Here is a 21722-nt window from a genome sequence, read left to right as displayed (position 1 = left end):
AAATCAACATATCCTTAAGGATTCTCCATAATGGAAAAGGAGGTGTAAGGTTACTTGTTGAATAGAAGATAGAAAACCCTTCCCACTATGCATCCCAAAATCATCTCTCATTGCTGCCTTTTCTTTTAGGGGGTAATGGGAGACCATCTTTTTGTGAATGATATATATCTCAACATCTTCCATCTTTTGTGAGCTTCAAGCCTTCCTTTCCTTTCCCTTTCCCTTCCCCTACCACTTTACATTGTGATTTTGAACCTAAATACCAAAGTATTTGTGACTCAAAATTATTCCCCTAAAATGTTACTAGTATTAATCTTTGCAAGTTGCAATGCAGATCATGTGTTTGAGATAAAATTCTTTTTTTATTTTTAAGGTAAGGGTTTCAGCTTGAGAGATTTTGAACAATTAGTGGCTTTATTTGAATTCAGATGCTAATGGAATCATCTAGGGTTTTATTTTTGCATTATATTTTAATACAATTATAGGAATATTCTTTGTATTAATATTGCATATGTGAATTGTAAGACATATTGGTATAAATTGGTTTCATTGAGTTATATATATCTCCTGTTTTCAACCAAATTGTAAAGACAAAAAATTATAAAATTAAAAGCAACTATGAACAAGTAAAAAATGTCTTTAAATTGAAAAATGAGTAAAAAAAAATCGATACATATAAATAAAAGGATTGAGTCAAGTGTCAATCACTCAAATAATGTATATTGATTTCATTAAATTACGACAAATAAATATTACCATGCATGTTATAAAAATAATAGAAGATGGAGCTGGAGTGCTAGGCTGGTGTCGAAACAATCCTCTGCTTGATTTATTTTGCAAATTTTATAGTAAGTATCCATGATTAAGCACAGAAAGCTCTCATTCTTTAAAGCAATCATAATTTAATTCTTCCATAAGGGTATGCTAGAAATTTAAACTAGGATGATAACGGTTAAGTTTGGATTGTATTCGATTTAATTTTTTCGAATATTACATAATATTATAAAAATTTAAAATTTGATCATAATTCAAACTTAATTTTTATTCGATTTTAATCAAATCAAATCAAAATTTACCGTTCAATTTAGTTTGGTTTATTGGTTTTTAATTTTTTAATTTTTATATTAAGTAAATTTTGATATAAAATTATTATTTTTATTTTATAAAAATATAAAATATACATAAAAACTAAGAAAAATATATAATTCAATTCAATTTTATTTTATTTTTATTTTTTTGAAATCTGATTCAAACCTAATATATGTATTTAATATTTGAATTTGATCCGAACGAAATAAAAAAAATCAATCCAAATAAAATCAAATACTATAATTTTAAATAGATATTTCAATTTCTCAATTTTTTTCTCCCCAACCTTAGTACTTTGAGACCTTTTAAGTGTTTTTTAATTTAGAAGCTCTTATAATGGGAGATGGGACCATCTTAGAAGCATTCGTTGATGTTTAACTTTATTTCCTATTTAATCATGTTGCTAATTCCCAAATGAAACATCAAATCACAAATTAGTTTGTAATATAAGTAGGAAAAATTAGTATATATTTAAAATATTATAGTCTTTAAAATTTGCAATTAATTGCTAAAAAATTTTCAAAAAGAAGACTTTCATAAACCATATATGTGAAAAAAGGAAATGTTTCACTTAAGTCAATTGGTACTAAGTAACAAGATTTAAAATTATTACAAAAAAAAAAAAAAAAAAAAAACACATTTACCATTATGTGAGCAGTCCAAATTTATCACTAAATTTTCAATTAGTGATAAAAACTGTTTTATAATTTAAAAAATAATTTTAAAAGATTGATAATAAATTTGAATCACTCACATAAATATAATGATAAATTTGTATTTTATTGTGTTTTGCACGTAGTTCTTTTCACTAGATTCAATCTTTACTATCATGAAGTTTTGGTAGAAGGTTAACCATTGATGTCATTGATTTCAACTTGCATATAGAGATCAAGAAATGACTAACTTAAGTCAACAAGGCTTTGGCTTAATAATAATAATAATAAATAAATAAATAATGAATTTAATTATTTAATTATATTTTAAATTGTTAATTTATTATTTAATAATTATAACTTAATTATAATGTAATAATTGATTATAATATTAAATTATGGTTATAACTTAAAAAAAATTGAATAATTTAATAGCATCGGATCCTTACCAAGCATCAGAACCATTCAAATCAAATACTATAATAACATAATGAAAAAAATTTAAAAGTTAAAAACATTTGGAAAACCACATGATTCCAAAAAAAAAGTTACCCATGTCAGCCTGATTACGATTTAAGTGCTACAAGACAAAGGATATATTGCAACCAATTTTATGTTATTTGGAAGTCATCAATGTTTTTTTTTTTTTTAAATTAAAATAAAAAATAAAGTTGCTTAAACATCTTTTTGGAGGTAGGAAAAAATTTCCCTTTTTAAAGTGCTAATTACAAAAAATAAAATAAAGATGGTGATAGGATAAAGTCTAAGAAAATAAATCTAAAAATTTGAAAATTAAAATAAAAATTTATTGTTCAATTCGAATCGATTTATTTATTTGATTTAAATTAAAATCATATATTAAATTTATGTAATAAGTTTAGATAAAATTTTAAATTAAAATGTAAAAAATTAAAAAGAAAATTGAATCAAATTGATTTATATATTTTTATTAATTTATATATTTTTTAAATTTTTATAAAAAAGAATTATTATATATATTTATTTAAATATATTAAAATTTTTATTAAATTTATATATAAAAATAAATTAATAAATAAATCAAATTGAATTTAAAAAATTAATTTAAAATTAAAATTAAAATTAAAATTTTATAATTTATAAATTATTAAAAAAATTATACTAAATACAATTTAATCTGAATCCTTATTATCCCTGCTCCATGGACTCCAATTAGGCATGTGATTTGAGAATGCTTTGACACTCACCTCGACCACGTTCTGATTAGGTTTGTAATGGGGTCCATGATAGAGGACCCCACAGGACCGCATTCTAAAAGACCTCACCGAAAAAAAGAGGGGGCCATTGGATATGTTGTGGTTCTTTTTTCTGCACGTAAATGGACGGATAGAGACTTATCAATCGGGGAAACGCACCACCATCAATCGGAACATATTCCCTTCTGTCTTTCTCTCTCTGGCCGTCAAAAAGCCTAAGCTGTCCTGCGTAAGCATGGTTTCTATGCTCTACTATTACTACTATTTAAGGTTTGGACTTCGTTCTTTGGGTACATCCATGCATATCCGACAAAAAAGACATCTGGTGGGACCCTATCTTGGTCGTCAAAGTTCCATGTCGATTTGTGGGTTCCAATTTGATTGGGGTCGCCACTTGGCTTGTCGACAAGCGAATTCCATGTACTTTTGTGCATTATTTTAATGGGGCGGCTGCTGCCGATGTGAACGTCGATATGTCAATTCTTGAGCTACACGTTTTTCTTATACGTGGATGGTAGGAATTTGGATTTGAGATTTTATCCTGGGGGAGGTTCCTTGCCTCCCCCAACTTCCCAACGTTGTTTGGTTCTCGAGAAAATTAATGACGTTTGAACATCTTAACTTCTTGCAGCCCCAAACGGTTTGGTTGTTTGAATGAAGACATGCTGGTCAAGAAGTCAAAGAAGGCTTTTAATAATTACAAAGTTGAAAATAAATTCACCAGTAAACAATTCATGTAATTTGTACTTGTTTTTGGTTCATAACAAAGTGAAAGAACTTAATTATTCAACTAATTGATATATAAAACGAATTTGCTCTTCCTAGGTTTATATTATAAATTGTTTTTAAAAAAATTTTTAATTTATTCTTAAATTTTTTTACCTTATTATATATTTGATTTTAAAAAAATTATACATTTAAATTATTTTAAATTCATAAATTTTAAATATAAATTTCAATAACATATCAATTAATTTATAATAAAATTTTTAAATTTCATAAATAAAATTAAAGATTGCAAGATGTTTTGTTCAATTAATTTAATTGTTTTTTAAAATGGCCTCTCCAAGTCTTAAAATTACTTTATGAAAATCTTCTTTCTTAGTTGATGTGACTATGGGGTTTGGCTGCATGTCTATTCAAAGAAGAGATAATATAATCTAAGGTTTGGTTAACCGACTATAAGCATGAATAAGGATGGTTACAACTTAAGATATTATTAAAAAAATTATATTTAATATATTAGTTTCACTAAATTATAAATCTAATATTAATTAAATTTATATTTAATGTATTATTAATATATAAATTTAATATATTATCAGTGAATAAAATAAATAAAATAATATTATTTTAGTAATAAATAAATTTTTTAATAAATATTATTTTTATATATTTATTTTAATGATAGATATTTATTTATTAATAAGATGTTATTATTTAATTTACTGATAATATATAAAATTTATATATTAATAAGATATCAAATATAAATTTATATTACTTATATAATTTTTAGTTAAGTATCACCTAAATCAATATCTAATGATCAACATTTTCTTACAATCAAAAACTAAAAATTAATTATTCAAATTCATTATAATATAAAAATGATAATAGTTAATCAATAATTAATATCAGCATCTACCCCGTCTATATATGTTTAATCAATATTGAAAATTTTAATGAATTTAAAGAAAAAAAAAGAAGGGTGAGAATCCTAAAAAAAAAAAGGCAAAAGCTTGAATTTGAAGCTTCAAAGTTGATAGAAGATAGGTCTGACCAGTGTCGAGCATGTATATATGTCAATTGTCATCCTCATCGATGCCATGTCCTCACGCCATTGACCCCTCCGTCTTCGTGCAAAGGTAAAAGGCCAGCAATTATAACCTGTAAAAGCCCCCCTCGGCCCACTATCCTCTTCTCCTACTTTCAACATTAACCTCCGAAGCAGAAAAGCAAAGAAACCAAAAGCAGAGCTCTTTCCTTTTTTGTGCTCTGAAAGCTATGAGAGTCCCCGTTACTGCCCCACAAAACAACCATTCTCTGACCCCAGAAGCTAACAATAACGATAACAGTACTACTAGAGCCAGGAACATCAGTTTCGTTGCCAGTGTTTCAGCCTCATGCTATGAGCCAACATCGGTTCTTGATCTTCGTCGGAACACAAGTCCGGCGGTGCCAGAAAAGCCGGTTTCGAATCCTGTCGATGTTTCTAATTGTATATCAGTGTCGGATCCTCCTCCTCATCATCATCATCAGGCGCCTCTTGAGTGGGAGGAGCATGTGCTGCGAAACATGGATTGGGATTCCATCATGAAAGACTTGGGATTGGATGACGAATCTGTGCCTGCTATCAAAACTATTCCTCCTCAAGCTATTAGTCCCAGCAGCGAAAATCATATCCAAAACCTCCAGGTGTTCACGCCCTGCGAGTTGACTCAACACTCCATCCATTCTGATTTAGACAATCTTTACGATTTTTATTCGGGTCTAAATAATAATTACCTTGATAGTTCTAATAGTTGTAATTTTCATAATAGTGGTAACTTCAACTTGGGCTTTGATTTTATAGAAGAACTGATAAGAGCTGCGGATTATTTCGACACCCACGAATTGCAGCTCGCGCAGGTGATATTGGCGCGGCTCAATCAGCGGCTACGATCTCCTTCGGGGAAACCGTTACAAAGGGCCGCTTTTTACTTCAAAGAAGCTCTCCAGTCTCTACTAACCGGGTCAACGCGGTCGACTAGTTTATCTTCATGGAGCCAAATCGTTCAAACCATCAAAGCCTACAAGGCCTTCTCTGGGATCAACCCTATTCCCATGTTCACTCACTTCACGACCAATCAAGCTCTCCTCGAAGCACTGGATGGATCAGCACCGTTGATTCACATCATCGATTTTGATATCGGACTGGGAAGTCAATACGCTTCTTTAATGAGAGAAATATCTGAAAGAGATGATCATTCTTGCAAGTTCATTCGATTAACTGCCGTGGTTCCCGAAGAATATGCCATTGAGACAAGGCTTATCAATGACAACCTTTTCCAGTTCGCTCAAGACCTTAAGTTAAGGTTTCAGATTGAGTTTGTTCTTCTTCGAACCTTCGAAATGTTGTCTTTTAAAGCTTTTAATTTTATGGAAGGAGAAAAAATGGCAATTCTTTTATCTCCGTCTATTTTCCGATGTCTCAGTTTAAACGTCACGGCGTTTTTGAGTGACCTTCGGAGGATTAATCCAAGCGTCGTTGTCTTTGTGGATAGTGAGGTATGGATGGAGTCAGGGGCGACGTCATTCCGGAAGAGTTTCGTGAACAGTTTGGAGTTCTACACCATGATGTTTGAGTCGTTGGACGCGGCGGTCGCGGGTAGGGAATGGGTGAGGAAGATTGAGACGTTATTGTTGCAGCCGAGGATATTGGCGGCGGTGGAGGTGGCTGCCCGGGGGACAGCACCACCGTGGAGGGAGGTGTTTTATGGAGCGGGAATGAGGGCGGTGCATTTGAGTCAGTTTGCGGATTTTCAAGCTGAGTGCTTGTTAGGGAAGATGCCGGTTCAGGGATTCCACGTGGCGAAAAGACAGGCCCAATTGGTGCTTTGCTGGCGCAAGAGTGCCCTGGTTGCCACGTCAGCTTGGAAGTGGATATAGGATTAGGAGGAGAGGCTTGATTCGGGACGTAATTATCTGTATCCCAATCCAATTTATTTTTTTTCTGTGTTTGGATATTTTTATGGTCTAATTTGGTGTAGCTATTTTGAAAGAGCTGGGGTACCTTAAGCTTTAGGTAGACTAGTTTTTTCTTATCCAGTTATCCAGAATTATATAATATGAATCTTCAAACAAGACTTTGTACCAAAAACTTGTGAATCCCAGGGGGCAATCCCCAGTAATGAAATCAAATTCTATTATTTTTTGTTTTTTATAATTATTAATATAAATGCATGTAAGTTCATTAAAAAATTTCTTCCCAAAATATATCCTGATTTATAAGTTATATACTCAAACTTAATTAATTACAATTTTATTCCATCATTTAGCTTTTCAAGAATTAGGTATATACATCCAAGCATCAAGAGTTATTTTGATTAATTTTAAAAATAAATATTTGATAATTTGTATATTTATATTATATAAAATATTAAAATTTATATTTTTATATTATATTTTATATAAAATTATTATTATAATTTGTGTCATAAAAAAATATAAATTTTTTTTATTGTTATTTCTATTATTTGTTTCTCCTAAATTTTTTTATGTATTATCTTAATCCGATTTGAATCTGCCCCGTTGTGGCCCAATCATGAATAAAATAAAGCCAGACGGAAACATGGGATTCACCAGACGACATCGTTTGGATATTTCCATTCGAAAACTCCGTAACCCCGCAAAAGCACAAAAGAAACTTTTAGCGGTAATTAAAATGTTAAAAACAGTGGTTAGTTTGGGTTCTCTCCGCACAATCCTGGAATGGCTTTTCTCGGATCCAATGTAACCAGAGAGGTTCGAAGCCATCTTCTCTTTTCATCTTATTTTCTCGGTTTCTTCCCCTTTCATTTGTTTACTATATTTCGTTTGATCACTCTTTTGGATCTGTTTACCTATACAGCGATTTATATTCTAGTTGAGATTCGGTTTAAATCTGATTTAATTTCCCTCCAAACCATTAGCAAAATCTAACATCAATTATCAGATTATAAACTGATTAATTTTTTTTAGACTCGGTGATTGGTGTAAAATAGTGAAATTCATATATTTGTATCTGTTTTACATGAAAATTGTTTGTTATAATTCGTGTTAATATAAAAACATGAAATATATATTTTTTTTTGTTTTGTTAAATCTATATAACTATTACTAAAATTTTAAATCATGTCACCTTCATTTCGATTTTTCATATCGTGTTTTAATTATGTTACCGTGTCATCTTTTAAATTATCATATCTAACTTTTTTGTTTATTTGAAAATCAGCATTGAAATCACTTATTCTTGGATTAAAGTAGAAATAACTTTTTGATGTTTATTACTCTTTGAGTTAATTTAGAAAATTTGAGATATTTAGAAGCAATAATAATATCTTGCTTCTTCCTTTTTCTTTTTGTGGATTATCCATGTTTGCTTAACTTAGAGAATGCAATAAATTTCATTTCTTTGCCTAGATCATGCTCATTGTTTTTGTACAATTTTCTTTTTGAATTTATATTTTATAGAAAGATGTATATGTTTTTATTATTTGGGTGTTGAGTTTTGATGCTTGTTACCTTGCTTCTGAATCATTTGCATACCATGTAATGTAGGTTGGGCTACGGTTGCTCCTCTGCCCACTTGGTTCCAACATTGTTACACGTGCAGCATGGTGTGTTTTATTTGAATCTACTGCTTGTCTCTTATTGTCTTGCTTGATATGTTTCCTGATTTTTTCTGTTAATATGCGAAGAAATATTGAATTTAAACTCCAGCATTAACTGAAATCACCCTTTGTGGATTTCAATCTGAACTCTTTTTGTGTGCGTCTCTGTGTCTGTTGCAGCTGTTCTGTGGGAATTGTTTTACCTGTATATTCTACATTTAGGGCAATCGAAAGGAATGATGCAAATGAGCAGCAAAAGTGGCTTACATATTGGGCAGGTTGGCAAATTGTTATTTAGTTTTTCTCTGTTAATTTGCAATCGTCACCGTTTTGTTTAATTTTTGAACTTTAACCATCTTCCCTATACTGTAGGAATATTCATCTCATCTTCCATTTTCTTAAAGAAAATGGAAGTTCGTTGTTTTCTATACTGCTGTTTTTTTGCCAATACAAGTCAAAACCTTCTTTCAATTCTTTTTTGTAAACTTGAATCCTAAAGGGTTCATTGTTAAGATAATTTAATTTAGTTGGGTAGCAATAAATGGTTGTGCATTGCTTCCATTGACCTCCCATTGTTTTCTATGGATTGGGCGCCATTTTTTGCTAGGAAATGCATATAAAGGGCTGGTGTGACTCTTTCTTACCTCTTTTCATTTTATAATTCATAAGGAAGAGGGGGCAGCTAATAACAAATTCATATAATAAATGAATAACACACTTTGGAATAAAAATGAAGACACAAGCTGTAAAAAGAGACAACATTAACTAACAAAAAGAGTAGAAGTAATCATTAGGATTTTGATGGATAATAACTCAAGGTTTGCTTGCTGCATTTGGTTTTTCTTTTGCTTGTTTTCTTTTTCGACTTTTGTGTCATGTTGATATGGTGAATTTTATGAATTATATCAATGAATTATTATTGATTTGAATGAAAATCTGGATGTACATGAACTTCTCATCATTGCAGCTTATGGATCTTTCACCCTTGTTGAAGCATTCTCTGACAAACTTCTTTCCTGGTAACATATTTATGTGCGTAAACTGTCTGATATTCCATTATGCATCATTTTACATGACTTGCTATATTATTCAATATTTATTCGCATCTCACAGGTTTCCATATTATTATCACTTCAAGTTTGCATTTCTTGTGTGGCTTCAACTTCCATCTACTGAAGTAAGTTCAAAATCATGTTTGAGTGTTCATTTATTCCGAAAGCCAGGGTAAATGAGGTGCTGAGATGTTTATTTCTTTTGTTTTATTTATTTATTTATCTTCTATGTTGTTTTTCTGCCTCTGTTTAATTGCATTTATTACTTATTTTGTTTCTAATTACTTTTCTGCTTGTGTTTTTCTTTTTGATACCTTTGTCTGTATTATATTTTAGTTTAGGTGGGCATTATTCATAGTATGAAATTGCTTTAAACAGGGGGCTAAGCAAATATACAAGAACCACCTGCGTCCTTTCTTGTTGAAACATCAAGCTGGAGTTGATCGACTTATGGGCTTTGCATGTGCTGAAATGGTATGTAACCCGCCTTATTAGGTTATATTTTGACATAGCTCTTTCTTTGGTATCCGCGTTTGGTTCCAATTCCTATGTCACCTTCCAATTTATAAACAAGATGTGGATGTCAAGAGATTTTCTGCACTTCTCCATATGCAGGCAAGATTCATCAGCACGCGCCCAGAAGAGTATCAATTTGTTAGGACAATGCTCAAGAAGATTAGAGGATCCGGTGAGCATAATACCACTTAAAACTACTAGCTTATTTGCTTCTTTCCCTACTTTCCTCTGTATCATGCTAAAACTTATTGTTATTGGGCTAGCACACCCAAAGGTGAGTGAACCAAAGGGGCTACGTGCAATCAGTGGCCAAACAAGAATGATCTCAAATCCAGAATCTGATCATGACTGACGAACAAGAATCATCTCAAATCCAGAGTCTGATCACGACTGACTTTTAGTTTCTCTTTCCCAAAGGAGAAAGCTGTAGGTTAGTACCATGTTTTACCTGGGGTAGTGTTTTTATGTTATAGATTTGGCCTTTAATGTGAGACAGGCAGCATGATTGCTGCTTCTTTTGGGGTGTAGGCAGGCAGCATTCTTATAATAAAAATTTGATCTCATTTTCCCCATTTCTGATGCCGGCTTCTCACATTAATCGTTACATAGCAACATAGACAAAGTTTATTTCTATTTTAAATAAAAACACTAACATCCAAATGTGGTCAAAATCTGAATAGCGGTTGAATCACTCTTCCTGTCTCCCAATCAACTACAATACAACAATTTGAACTCTGGTTAAAACTTTGTGCGTGTGAAATACATATTACAGTTATAAAGGGTTAAAGGCATAGATTTGTATGGAAAACTAATGCCCTGGCTGGATACTAAGAAATTACTGCACTGGCTGCAAGTTATCCGGTAGGTTTCCTTCCTAAGAATTCCCCTCACCACCTCGTCACTTGAGAATCGAAGAGGGGTTGTCATGCTTGAGGTTAGTTACCGCATCAACTCATCCTGTTATATAAGAAGCAAATCATGTTTGTAGATAATAAATTCAAAACTACGCACAAGGAAGAAGTGATAGTGTCATGATCCACGTATAGCACGGTAGCTAGGCTTAAGTTCAGGCTTAAGTTCTCAGCCCGTGACAATAGCAGGTTTGCAACATATTCAATAAATGATACTGGTACTAGTGTTTACTGATCTGTGAGGTTTCACTCTCCCTCCATTGAGTAGATAATAGTAGCGAGGAAGCATGTAACCAAGGAACAAAGAAAGATGACATTGATAAAATGAAAATATCTCAGGTAAAGTGTCGGGTGAAAGAGGGTAGCCTTTCCATACCTTAATAGAACTATTTTCTGATGTAAGCTTCTCACATTCATCAGAAAGCTTCTTTAGTTCCTCTCTAAGGTTGCGGTTTTCATTCGCCAAGTTCTCCACCCTGGCTTGTAGCTCTTCACAATCCGCCTATGTTAACACCAATACAAGCGACGTATCTTAAGCCAAAGCTGTATAATACTTCATAAAATATAGAAATAAGTTCTAGAACCCTTTGTTGACGAATGCCAATATCCAGCCGACCTGCTTGCGTAATCTTGATCTTCTAGCAGACTCCCTATTAGACAGTTTCCTCTTCTGTCTTTTCAACTCGCGTTCATCCTGCAAGAACCCAGAGCGCCAATTTAGTTAAAAACACCAAATAGCAGAAGTATATGATATCGAAAGCCAAACTGCAGAAGTAAGTCATCCAAAATGCTCTAGCCGCTTAAAGGATGTGAAAGGGAGCAAATAAAGTTAGACCTTAAGAACTAGGGCAGGTTTTAACAATTGAGGAGCAGAATATTGGACTAGAAATGGAGTAAATAGTAATGAATAAACATGCAAAATAAGAAACAAAAACCACCAACTAAAGCTCATACTTGAATCCACTGGTCAGGCATCACACCTCCAGCAGGAACTGTGGCTACAGCACCAGATGAGTTAGGTCTCATTTTTGCAGCTCCTGTGGCAGCAGGGCATCCACTCCCATAGGTCCATCCCTATATTCACAGTAGCTGCAGGCATAGAGACTACGGGTTTCCCAGGAACTAAAGCCCCAGCGGTATTATTCTGTGCATTGCTGGTAACAAGAGCTATTTGAAATAAGAAACTTATCACGGTATACAAATCAACAAAATCAACTCTAAGTTTATTACAAGAAGTACACTTAGCAACTCTTTTTTTTTTTTTCCTATTTTCATAGACATAGTTCCTCACAACACTTTCCCCACTCCCGATTTTATAATATCTCCAGGGAGTAAGTTTGTGCTCTGAGATCATAGAGAGAAACCCTTTATTTTCAAAATAACCTGAAGCTCGTTTTTGTGATTTATCCTACTATAAAAGCAGAAATTCATACAGAAACTTAACATACCATCTGCAAGCATCTGACCAAAGCTCTTTTTATCAGCAGCAGGTTCCTGAAGAAAAAAAGGCACATATTCGTTAGAAAGGACAATTCATCGTAATAACATGCTAGCCAGTAAACCATGTTGACGAGGGAAACTGAATTTCTAAAGTAGTCAATGCCCTTGATTATAATCAAATAATGGTAATTACAAACATACTTGTTGATTATTCTCATCACTTCCATCTGATGTACCCTCACTGCCGCTTTCACTGCTGTTAAGAAAGAACTTACAATTAATAGAGGTACGCATGAAATTTAAGAAATCTTTTAACCAAAACCCAATGTTGAGAATAAATGTACAATTGTGTTAGAGAAAAGGTTGAAACATCAAATGGCTACTGCACCATTGAGAGCGACCATCATTTCCAGAGCCTGAAGCTGCCTTTCCACTCTCTCCAACCTTGCTTCCCGAAGTTCCCTTCAATTTTTTGGTGGCACCTCTATCCTTTCCATCAGCACCCTTCCCCTCATGATCAGCATTATTCTGTGCCAAACTTTTATTTAGTGAATAACTAGGAATCAAAAGGAAATACAAACACACACACACACTAATATTACCGTGGCAATATTAGGATGTGCATAGACTCCCCCAGGAGGATATATAGCTGGGAATGGAACTGGGGTGCCATATGGAGGCATTAAAGGATGCTGAAAGATTATCAACAGAAGAGAAAGTAAGAACAATGTTATGATAAAAAATTGAAAGAAATAGACTGTTGCATAATGGTGATTTCAAAAGCAATATCACCTGGCCTCCCCAGATATATGGATGAGGAGTTGGAGAAGCAACAGTTGAGGCAAAAAAGGGCGGTGGAGTAGCTCCAGCTCCATAATAAGCCTAAACAATAAGCTGAGTTGTAAGCTCAAAAAATTACTTACATGGTAACGACTTTTTAAGAATTTCATAAACAAGAATCAAACCCTATGGTTTATGTACTATACAAACCTGCATCGGGTTTGTCCAATCAGGATATGATGGTGTTTTTAGTACTTCCTACAAGTACAAAGTAGAAAAATCGGTAAAACTCATCCACATGTTAGTGATGAGAGAACAAGAATGATATGGGCACATTTTTTGTTTTCTTCGGGTGGGGAGGAGGCAACTATGATAAACCTGAGTTGAGGCTGCAGATTTGGAAGGCTTGGCAGGGGTGCTCTCCTCTTCAGTTCCCATAATAACTTTGGTAAACCTCTTTATTCAACTAATTTAGAATCAAATTTGTATATCCTTAATGACTTCTATGAAGCACCTGAGAACCCGATACCAAGCAACCACGTATGTCAGAAATGAGAGGTCAAAAGAGAATTACTTATCAATGTCACGGCTAACAAGGGAAAAAACAAACAATAAACTATTGCTTGCTATTCGGAATATGCAGAATCAGATAAATGTTATCACATCCGAGCCTTCACAAGGTTTTTGTATTTTACAAGCCAAAACATGATTCATGGAACATAAATCCATGCAAATTTCAATATCAGCATATTACCATGAAACGACTTCAAAAAAGAAAGATAATACAACTGAAAGCTTACCAACACCATAACACCATAAACTACAAAACAAAACAATCTGATCTTCCATAAAACCAACATAAAATGGAACATCCATCCTGTCCTAACAACTGAAGAAGTCAGAGGAAAGCACCATGTTATCTGACATCAATTCTTGAATTCCAAAAATTACCTTCCAAAAAAAACACAATATTCGTTCTTTCCAATTTGTTTCCTAGAAAACATTCAACTCTTTCAACTGTTGTTAAATTAACCAAACATTAGAAGGGAAAAAAAAAAACCACCATAACTTGGCAGTAACTGTTTTTAGGAGCCGAAAGATAAAGGTTGTCAACATTTAACCCTCTTATCCTTCACTATAGATTATAGTAAAAACCTGACGTTGACCAGCAATAGACGTCTTACAGCTGGAATCCATCCACCTCCTTCCCAGTCATGTTAGAAAAAAGACCATAAATCAATTTATTATTACCATAAATATGGTAAAGAACTATTTTATCCAAAGATTAGGAGCCTTAACCCACAGGGATTCCCTGTAGTCAAACAGAAGCAAAGCTCAGAAGATCATGAAACCAATTTCTTAATGGTATAAAGAACTAAATGATTTTAAATTACAGGTAAAAACAAATTTCAAGAAGTAAAAATAGGAAAGAAAAGAGAAAAAAAAAAAAAAAGACCTGTTTTCGTGGTGCTGAAGGGAGAAGTGAGGTGGAAGTCCAAGTGGAACACTTCAAAAAGAAAATAATGATCTAACGGCTGAGAATTAAGGATAGAAAGATAACCACGTAAGGCTCAAGAAGAAAAAAACAAAAAACACGTACGGATTTTTGAAGTACAAATTAAGAGAGGAAACTCTTGTTTCTATTGTAGCTGTTAGGAGCAGCTGTTGTCGTTGTTGTCTTAAAAGGAGAACAAAGATCTGATCCAGTGTGGTCGGGTGCGTTGCTGTTGTGCATAAAGTGAGTCCACGGATAAGGATGGAATGGAAAGAGGGAAGGGGAGAAAGGGGAGGGAAAGGAAAGATATCAAAAGAGGAAAAGGGGTTAGGGTTTGGCAGGTGACACGTGCGAATGGTAGGGGAAGACAGCTGGGAATGGATAACTGGATTAGGTTTATGACATATCATCTGAACGGATAATTCAACGTTATGACACGGAGTCAAAGTGTTTAAACGAAGAAAATGAAATTTTGTCTCAAACGACGGCGTTTCTCTCTCTCTCTCTTTTGGGTTTTTTTTTTTTCTTAGAGTTATTATCTATTTAGACTTAGAGGCGAAAAAAGAAATAATTCGTGGTTTGAATTGATTTTTTTATTTAATTCCAATTAAATTTAAATTAAATTTTAAATAAAAATTAAAAAATTTAAATCAAATCAAATTGAAGTATATATTTTTTAAATTTTTATAAAATAAAATTATTATTATATAACTAATCTATTTAAATATATTATCCACTTGTATTTTTTTGACCGAATATTATCCATTTATTTTGTCCGTGGAAATCCTCAATTAAAGACCGGAATCTGCTTGGATTTGATGCTTCTATCTTTAATTGAACCGGACGTGGGTTGTTCTTGACGGGCCATGGCTTTGTACCGATTTAACCAGGGACCAAAACCAGGTTCTTTGAACTGAAACGGGCTAGTAAAGATAAAGAGACTGAACTGGGCTGTTTTGTTTAGCTCTTCTCAAGGCTGGTCCTAGCCGACTGGGTCGCTGGCTAAAATTTCAGCCTTGGGTCCAAAACAAGGGATCATGCCCTACATCACGATGTCCTCTGAATTCTACATCTAGTTTCCGTGGCCATTTCAGCTTGACCAGCAACCTGAAGCGGCAAATCCTGGCCTGTCACGCAAGCCTCTCGTTGGTAGACAAAGGTGGATCGATTGTCTAAAAGAGTGAGTCGAAGATCATCATCGATCCTTATCAATTAATCCTTTGATTTTATGCTTTTATTGTAAACACTATTCCTTGTTTCTCCATTATCTTTTGTCTTTCCTTTTATCAACAAACAGACACACTACCTTATGTACCTTCTGCTTTTCTTTTACTAACATAATATTTGTTTATAAAAGCTATATATATCTTTCATATCTCCAATATCCAAATCTATAAAAAAAAAAAAAATTCAATGATTTCTAAGAGTGCTCATAATTCGATTTTAATCGAATTAACCTATGAAACTGATTTAATTTAGTTCATAGGTCGATTACCAAATTAATTACAATTGGTTAACAAAAAAAATTTTATTTTATTTTTTTTGTTTTTTGACTAATTAAATTCGAAAACTAAATTAATTGAAATATAATATAATCCAAATATAAAATAAAAAATATATGAAATGGATCATGTAATTTCATAAGTTGTTAGAGTTTTTAAAGTAATATAATAGTATTTGAATATTTTGTTAGATAATTTTATTCAATTTGTTTAAAATATGAGAAATTAAGATTTTATAATTTAATTTAACTTAAATATATTTATTATTCTGTTAATAAAAAAATTTAACAAAACCGATCAAATTAAATTTGATCGGTTAATTTTTAAAATTTTATAAATTCAGTTCAGTGAACGAAAATAAAATAATATAATATAATTTTAAATAATTCGAGTCAAAATTAATCAAATCGATCGAATGAATACCTCTAATGATTTTTACCCAAATAAAACTAGTTATGTTATACAAATGTTACATGAAATTAAAGACCTCAAAAAAATTTATATTTAAAAATTGAGAGATTTGAATCCAATTCAAAGAATATAGAAACATACATAAACAATTGAATCAAATATTCGGACCAAAAAAAAAATTTTATATGTATGCCAGCAAGTGACAATGGCCAAGACCACTAGATGGTTTTCATGGCCATGCATCTTGGCTTTGACCTGCTACCATAAACTGCAAAACATTGTCTTGTGTCACGCAAGCAAACACCTTGGTGTCCCGTTTTCCTCATGAATATGAATAATTTTATTGTCCCTTGTTGGTTGACATGGCCTAAGAGGCCAAGAGTACTGTGTGAAGATCATTATCGTTTTATCTATTATCCTTTGATTTGATTTGATTTGTTCCTTTCATTTTAAAGATTCCTTATTACTTTCCAATATAGTTTTTCTTTCCTTGTATCAGCAAACAAACCATCATCGCAATCTTTGTCTTCGTCATAATCTTGCTATAAACGTTATTGTTTTATCTGTTTCCTTTTGGTGTAGGCTTTGTGTAGGCTGGGACTTGGGATATATGATGGTGAGGGGGAATTAATGTTCCATACTTTGTGGTGGAGATCAATGTCTTCAAATCCTCTTTGTCATTGTAGAATATACAACCCAAATATATTCTGACAGAGGATTTTGGTGCATTGCATTGCTGGAAAAATATTTTCACTTTTTGCTTTATTAAAACATCCTAAAAAACATTCGAGCATTTGGCTCGGGACTCGGTTTTCTTTTCCAAATAAATAAAGAAAAAAAAACCCTAAATTTTTCTTGGATTAGTACACGGATTTACTCTTTCTTAAACCAAAAATGACAAGGGTTTTTTTTTTTATGAAAGAAATTACAATTTAAAGACAAAAAAATAGATCATCGATATTTAAATTTTAAATTTATTAGATATTATTTTTTAAAAATAATTACATAAATTATTGAGTTAAACTCTGAATTTATAAAGTCTTATATTGTTATGAGACAAAGTTTGTGGCCAATGGGATTGACATCTTATAGTTATTAAATAAAAAATTATAACATTATTCAAAAACAGTTGACTTTATCTCCTTCACTCAATCATCCCAATCAAAAAACTATGTTATTTGGTAGTAGTTAATAACATTTCTAAATTTCATGTTCTTGTTAACATTAGAACACAACATGGGAGATAAAATTAAGGATTAATTTACAGTAGTTGTCATAATTATTTACACATACTAAATGTACTAACTTACTTAGTTCAATTACATGTACAGATTCATCCACTCCATGCCATGAATATAACTGTTTTCTCCTATGTAGAAAACATCTTGATCATATCCTACTCCAAACTCCCCTAGAAAAGGTGGATCAATGGCTTCCATTGACAGAGATGAGCTTGGGCTATTAATGGAAACCCCATCCACTCGCTCCCCCAGCCGTTGGATTTCCTTCTCTGCCTCACAAAGTTGCTCCTTAAGCTTTAGAACCTACAAGTAAGTTAAAAAAATTTATAAATTTTTATGTGTAATAAAAAACTGTTCTTGTTCATCTTTCCTTGTAAAATAATGTAGTACAAAATGAGCAGTTTCCCACGTGGGAAGAACTCCAATTTGCTGTTCCCTAAGTGGGCCTTGGTTAAGCCCAACAACAGGCACCTTAAACCAGACCGTACGGACATTGTCTTGATTGCAAAATTTTAAGTACTTTTTGTTGTGTAATGAGGTGGCAGTTTGCTGTTCCTTGTCAATGTTTTTAGTCAATTTTCGTCCAAGGTACTTTAAAACTTTTCTAATGCTCTAACCCAACAGCATGGCATGGCTTTCTTCGAGCCCAGAGCTCATTGTATGGTGGGTCACCTTGTATTTATCACAAGGATAAAGATTAAAGCGATAGGCACTTGCTTAATTGGCTTGATTTCCTTCAAACCAAAGCTCTTCATTATTTTGTTAATCGATTAATCTTTGAAAATTGTTCATAAATTACGGAACTAAGCTCCCATCATCCTTTAAAAAAAATAATAATTTAATGTTCAAGAAAAAACTAAAACCTGTATGTCGACCCCGTCAGACACTGAGAAAAAAAGTGCAGAAGAGAACAGCCTGATTGTATCATTAGCTTCTGTTTGGTTGCTAAGAAACCAGAAAGAAAATGATAAAAATCTAAAAGATAATTAAGAAAACTTTAAAAGAGAAAAGGGTTTGCATGAATATGAACTGTTGTTCTTTGTAAAATGTATGGAAGAGAGAAAGAGATAGATACATACTTCGGATTCAAGGTGGCATTTCTCAAGAACAACGCCTTCATGGACAGACTGCAACTTGCTATACTCCTCCTCAAGCTTCTTGTTCTTCCAGCGAGCTCTTCGGTTTTGGAACCAGACAGCTACCTGACGAGGGTCAAGTCCCAGCTCCAAAGCAAGTCTGTCTTTCCTTTCAGACTCGAGCTTATGTTCATTACCAAAATTAAGTTCAAGAAGATTAACTTGTTCCTGGCTAAGCTTCCTTTTTTTAATCCCTGCCAGGCCGTTTTCCCCTCCCTTGTTCTTCTTCCGCCGCCGTCGAGGCTTTGATTCCCCTGCTCATCATCATATCATCAACAAGCTTGGGTTAATCAAGCAAGACTTAAAAATGGAAAAGAATTACAGTATGTTTTATCGTAAGTTTCACCACACAAATTAAATCACCTTGCTGTGGTACAATTTGGGTGTATACACCAGGGTACATTTGGGAGATAAGAGCCATATGATCTTGAAGCTCATTCATTTGGGTTGTCATCCTTTGATAAATTCACTGACTTTCTCTCTCTCTCTTAAATTTATTTAGTAATGGCTGATCTGATCCGCTAGAGAAGTTGGATGTGTTGGGAAGTAACGTTGTTGTTTATTTATAGAGTTGAGTAGGAGTTAAGCACCTGATTGTCTACCTTGGGAGTATATCCTATCAAAGATTGGACTTCATTGTCTTATGAATAACAACAGTGCCATTGTTGTATGTTAGAAATTAGTATATTAATTCTAGACAAAAGATTGAACTAGCTACCACATGACTTAGTTAATATATATATATGGTACAATTTTGTTAGTTACATTTAAACCCTCTCCCCTAGTCCAAAAAAAAAAAAAAATGTAGGTGAGGAGCTTCCAGTTATAGTTATCTGGTAAAATTATGTCAACCATATTTTGGCCCCCAATTGGCAACAAAATCCCAAAATGTTCACTATATGGATTCCAATAAAAAGGTGGCAAGATGTAGTCCTCAATATCTCACATGATCAATGGTGTATGGCGAAGTAAATGAAGATAATGAATAGTTTTATTTTTTTATTTGAAAAAAAATTTGAAATCCACTTTTTGATTTTGAATAAAAAATATACGTACGTCATTAAATCAAATACACAATTGAATTAAAAAAATAATATATTATAATTTTAAAATATAACTCAATTAATTTATATAATTATTTAATTTAAAATTTTAATTTCAATGTATATAATTTTTTTATTTTAAAATTACGATCTTTTGTATAAAAAAATCATATACTATGAAATCTATGTTTTTCTAATTCCATTTCTTTCTTTTTTTTTTTTTTTAAGTTCTATGAGAGTCTTATTAATTGTGAATCCTCTAATGAAACTAGCTAGGTTTTGGATTAGGCTTTCCTAATTAGGTAATTAAGAGAATAGGTAAGGGTGACTGTGGTGGTGACGGGCAAGGAACAAATACACTATTTAGTTAGTAAAATTTAAACAGGATCCCAAACCTGAACACTTTGAAGTCAATAAACAATGAGCTATGGTTGGCCTCTGGATTTGTACATTGCAAGTCACCATTGTTGTCGAATAAGATAGTAATAGTATTTCACCTATTTCCATGTCTACTATTAGCCAAGCCATTCGGCTTTAGCCAATACCCCATGGATTTTAACTTTTAACCATAGCTCATTCGTGGCTCGAGACGAGTGAAAACTGTTGTTACTAACAGTAAATTAGTACTTCATTTATAGTTAAGAAAAATGCAGCTGCGTGGAAGAACCTCAGTCTTTTATTAATCTTAAATTGGGAAAGACATTAAGGTTGTTGGGGAAATTAATCTTTTAAGGTGGCCAGATATGTCGTCATTGTTGACGTCTTGTTTATCAACTAAAGCTGGGGGAAGTGGTATTTTATTACAGTGCATTCCCATGATATAACACTGTGGTTTCTAAATTTGGATATATGGATATTAAACGTATTTATATTATACAAATATATAAATATTATGTGTTATAATTTATGTGATATGAAAATATAATTTTTTTTATTTTATTAAATTTATATATAATTATTATTAAAATTTTAAATTGTATCATTTTTATTTTTTATTTTTATATTATATCATCATATTATATTTTAAAATATTAAATTATATTTTCCTTATCGAGTTAAAATCTTTAACCGTAATCTAAAAATATCTTTAAAAAATTAAAAAAAAATGTTTGTTACACTTCCAACAATTCAGTTTAGCCAAACTTTGGAACCAATAGATTTTAAGAGAAAAAATAGGGGGATGGACGATAATTTTGTAACTAAAAACAAATTAAAGATATATATATATATATATGTATATGTTAGAAGAAAGAGAAATGTAAGTCTTACATCTTTTTTTGAATTTTTTAATAAAATTAAATTCATGATTCATTTGAATCAAAATAATATTTTAAAATTTAATAATTTTGATTTTAAAAAAAAGTCTAATACTTACACTAATATAAGTAAATCACTCCTCATATATACTTTTAAAATGGATATGACAACTAATTAAAGGAGTAATTTTTTATTTTCAACTTAAAATCTAATTAAACCTCCCAATTTTGGTATCATAACTTAAAAAATAAATAATTAACAAGTGACCATTTAAAACTAAACTTCCAATATTATGTTTTTCCAACTATACAAATTATGTACAAAACAAATATGGTACAAATATAAAAATACATAAAACATTTTGAAGTTAATATATATATATATATATATACACACACACACACACAAGGTCACGTGCATTATTTCAAAAGCCATAAATTTGCATGGAAAACTTTGGTATACAAATAATTAACTTACCATATACATTAGTACTTCACCTCAAATAAAGGAATGATTTTTCAAACATAAAAATGAATAAATGTGAGTGCATTTATACATATAGTATGCGAGTACATTTTATATATAAATATGTATATAGAATTTATAT

General features: G+C 31.9%; 3 protein-coding genes and 1 pseudogene across 4 annotated transcripts; 2 read left to right on the top strand and 2 right to left on the bottom strand.

Annotated features, from left to right (window-relative positions):
* The first annotated feature begins 4691 nt into the window (after window positions 1-4691).
* On the top strand, window positions 4692-6888 carry LOC111300775 (scarecrow-like protein 15). The gene is made up of 2 exons (XM_089747979.1): window positions 4692-6054; window positions 6175-6888. Exons 1-2 carry the CDS (start codon window positions 4985-4987, stop codon window positions 6626-6628), a joined length of 1524 nt encoding a protein of 507 aa, XP_089604105.1. The 5' UTR covers window positions 4692-4984; the 3' UTR covers window positions 6629-6888.
* Window positions 6889-7242: 354 nt separating this feature from the next.
* LOC111300035 (HVA22-like protein k) lies at window positions 7243-10471 on the top strand. The gene is made up of 8 exons (XM_022895635.2): window positions 7243-7483; window positions 8279-8337; window positions 8512-8609; window positions 9299-9350; window positions 9445-9508; window positions 9762-9857; window positions 9999-10071; window positions 10163-10471. Exons 1-8 carry the CDS (start codon window positions 7451-7453, stop codon window positions 10249-10251), a joined length of 564 nt encoding a protein of 187 aa, XP_022751370.2. The 5' UTR covers window positions 7243-7450; the 3' UTR covers window positions 10252-10471.
* Window positions 10472-10612: 141 nt separating this feature from the next.
* On the bottom strand, window positions 10613-13975 carry LOC111300033 (G-box-binding factor 1-like; annotated as a pseudogene). Its single transcript, XR_016330051.1, has 11 exons — window positions 13409-13975; window positions 13241-13288; window positions 13043-13132; window positions 12853-12942; window positions 12639-12778; window positions 12452-12503; window positions 12259-12304; window positions 11765-11977; window positions 11427-11504; window positions 11187-11312; window positions 10613-10856 (listed from the first exon to the last, which is right to left on the bottom strand). The product of XR_016330051.1 is annotated as a G-box-binding factor 1-like (transcript).
* Window positions 13976-17628: 3653 nt separating this feature from the next.
* Window positions 17629-19390, bottom strand: LOC111300774 (homeobox-leucine zipper protein ATHB-40-like). Its single transcript, XM_089746871.1, has 3 exons — window positions 19179-19390; window positions 18759-19069; window positions 17629-17982 (listed from the first exon to the last, which is right to left on the bottom strand). The coding sequence occupies exons 1-3, from the start codon at window positions 19267-19269 to the stop codon at window positions 17758-17760; spliced, it is 627 nt and encodes a 208-aa protein (XP_089602997.1). The 5' UTR covers window positions 19270-19390; the 3' UTR covers window positions 17629-17757.
* Window positions 19391-21722: the final 2332 nt, after the last annotated feature.

Source organism: Durio zibethinus, chromosome 18 (assembly GCF_047325235.1).
Source record: "Durio zibethinus cultivar Kanyao isolate XHJ-2024 chromosome 18, ASM4732523v1, whole genome shotgun sequence".
NCBI lineage: Eukaryota > Viridiplantae > Streptophyta > Magnoliopsida > Malvales > Malvaceae > Durio > Durio zibethinus.
This window is presented reverse-complemented; position numbering and strand designations above follow the sequence as displayed.

What these genes read in the sequence shown, in the direction of transcription:
- LOC111300775 (XM_089747979.1), top strand. Translation starts at nt 4,985, where the DNA reads ATGAGAGTCCCCGTTACTGCCCCACAAAACAACCATTCTCTGACCCCA. An exon ending in GCTCAAGACCTTAAGTTAAG is followed by an intron (nt 6,055 to 6,174) that starts GTTTCAGATTGA and finishes CCGATGTCTCAG; the next exon opens with TTTAAACGTCACGGCGTTTT.
- LOC111300035 (XM_022895635.2), top strand. Translation starts at nt 7,451, where the DNA reads ATGGCTTTTCTCGGATCCAATGTAACCAGAGAG. An exon ending in GTGGCTTACATATTGGGCAG is followed by an intron (nt 8,610 to 9,298) that starts GTTGGCAAATTG and finishes TCATCATTGCAG; the next exon opens with CTTATGGATCTTTCACCCTT. An exon ending in TCTGACAAACTTCTTTCCTG is followed by an intron (nt 9,351 to 9,444) that starts GTAACATATTTA and finishes CGCATCTCACAG; the next exon opens with GTTTCCATATTATTATCACT.
- LOC111300774 (XM_089746871.1), bottom strand. Translation starts at nt 19,269, where the DNA reads ATGACAACCCAAATGAATGAGCTTCAAGATCATATGGCTCTTATCTCC. An exon ending in CCAAATTGTACCACAGCAAG is followed by an intron (nt 19,070 to 19,178) that starts GTGATTTAATTT and finishes GATGATGAGCAG; the next exon opens with GGGAATCAAAGCCTCGACGG. An exon ending in AATGCCACCTTGAATCCGAA is followed by an intron (nt 17,983 to 18,758) that starts GTATGTATCTAT and finishes ACTTACTTGTAG; the next exon opens with GTTCTAAAGCTTAAGGAGCA.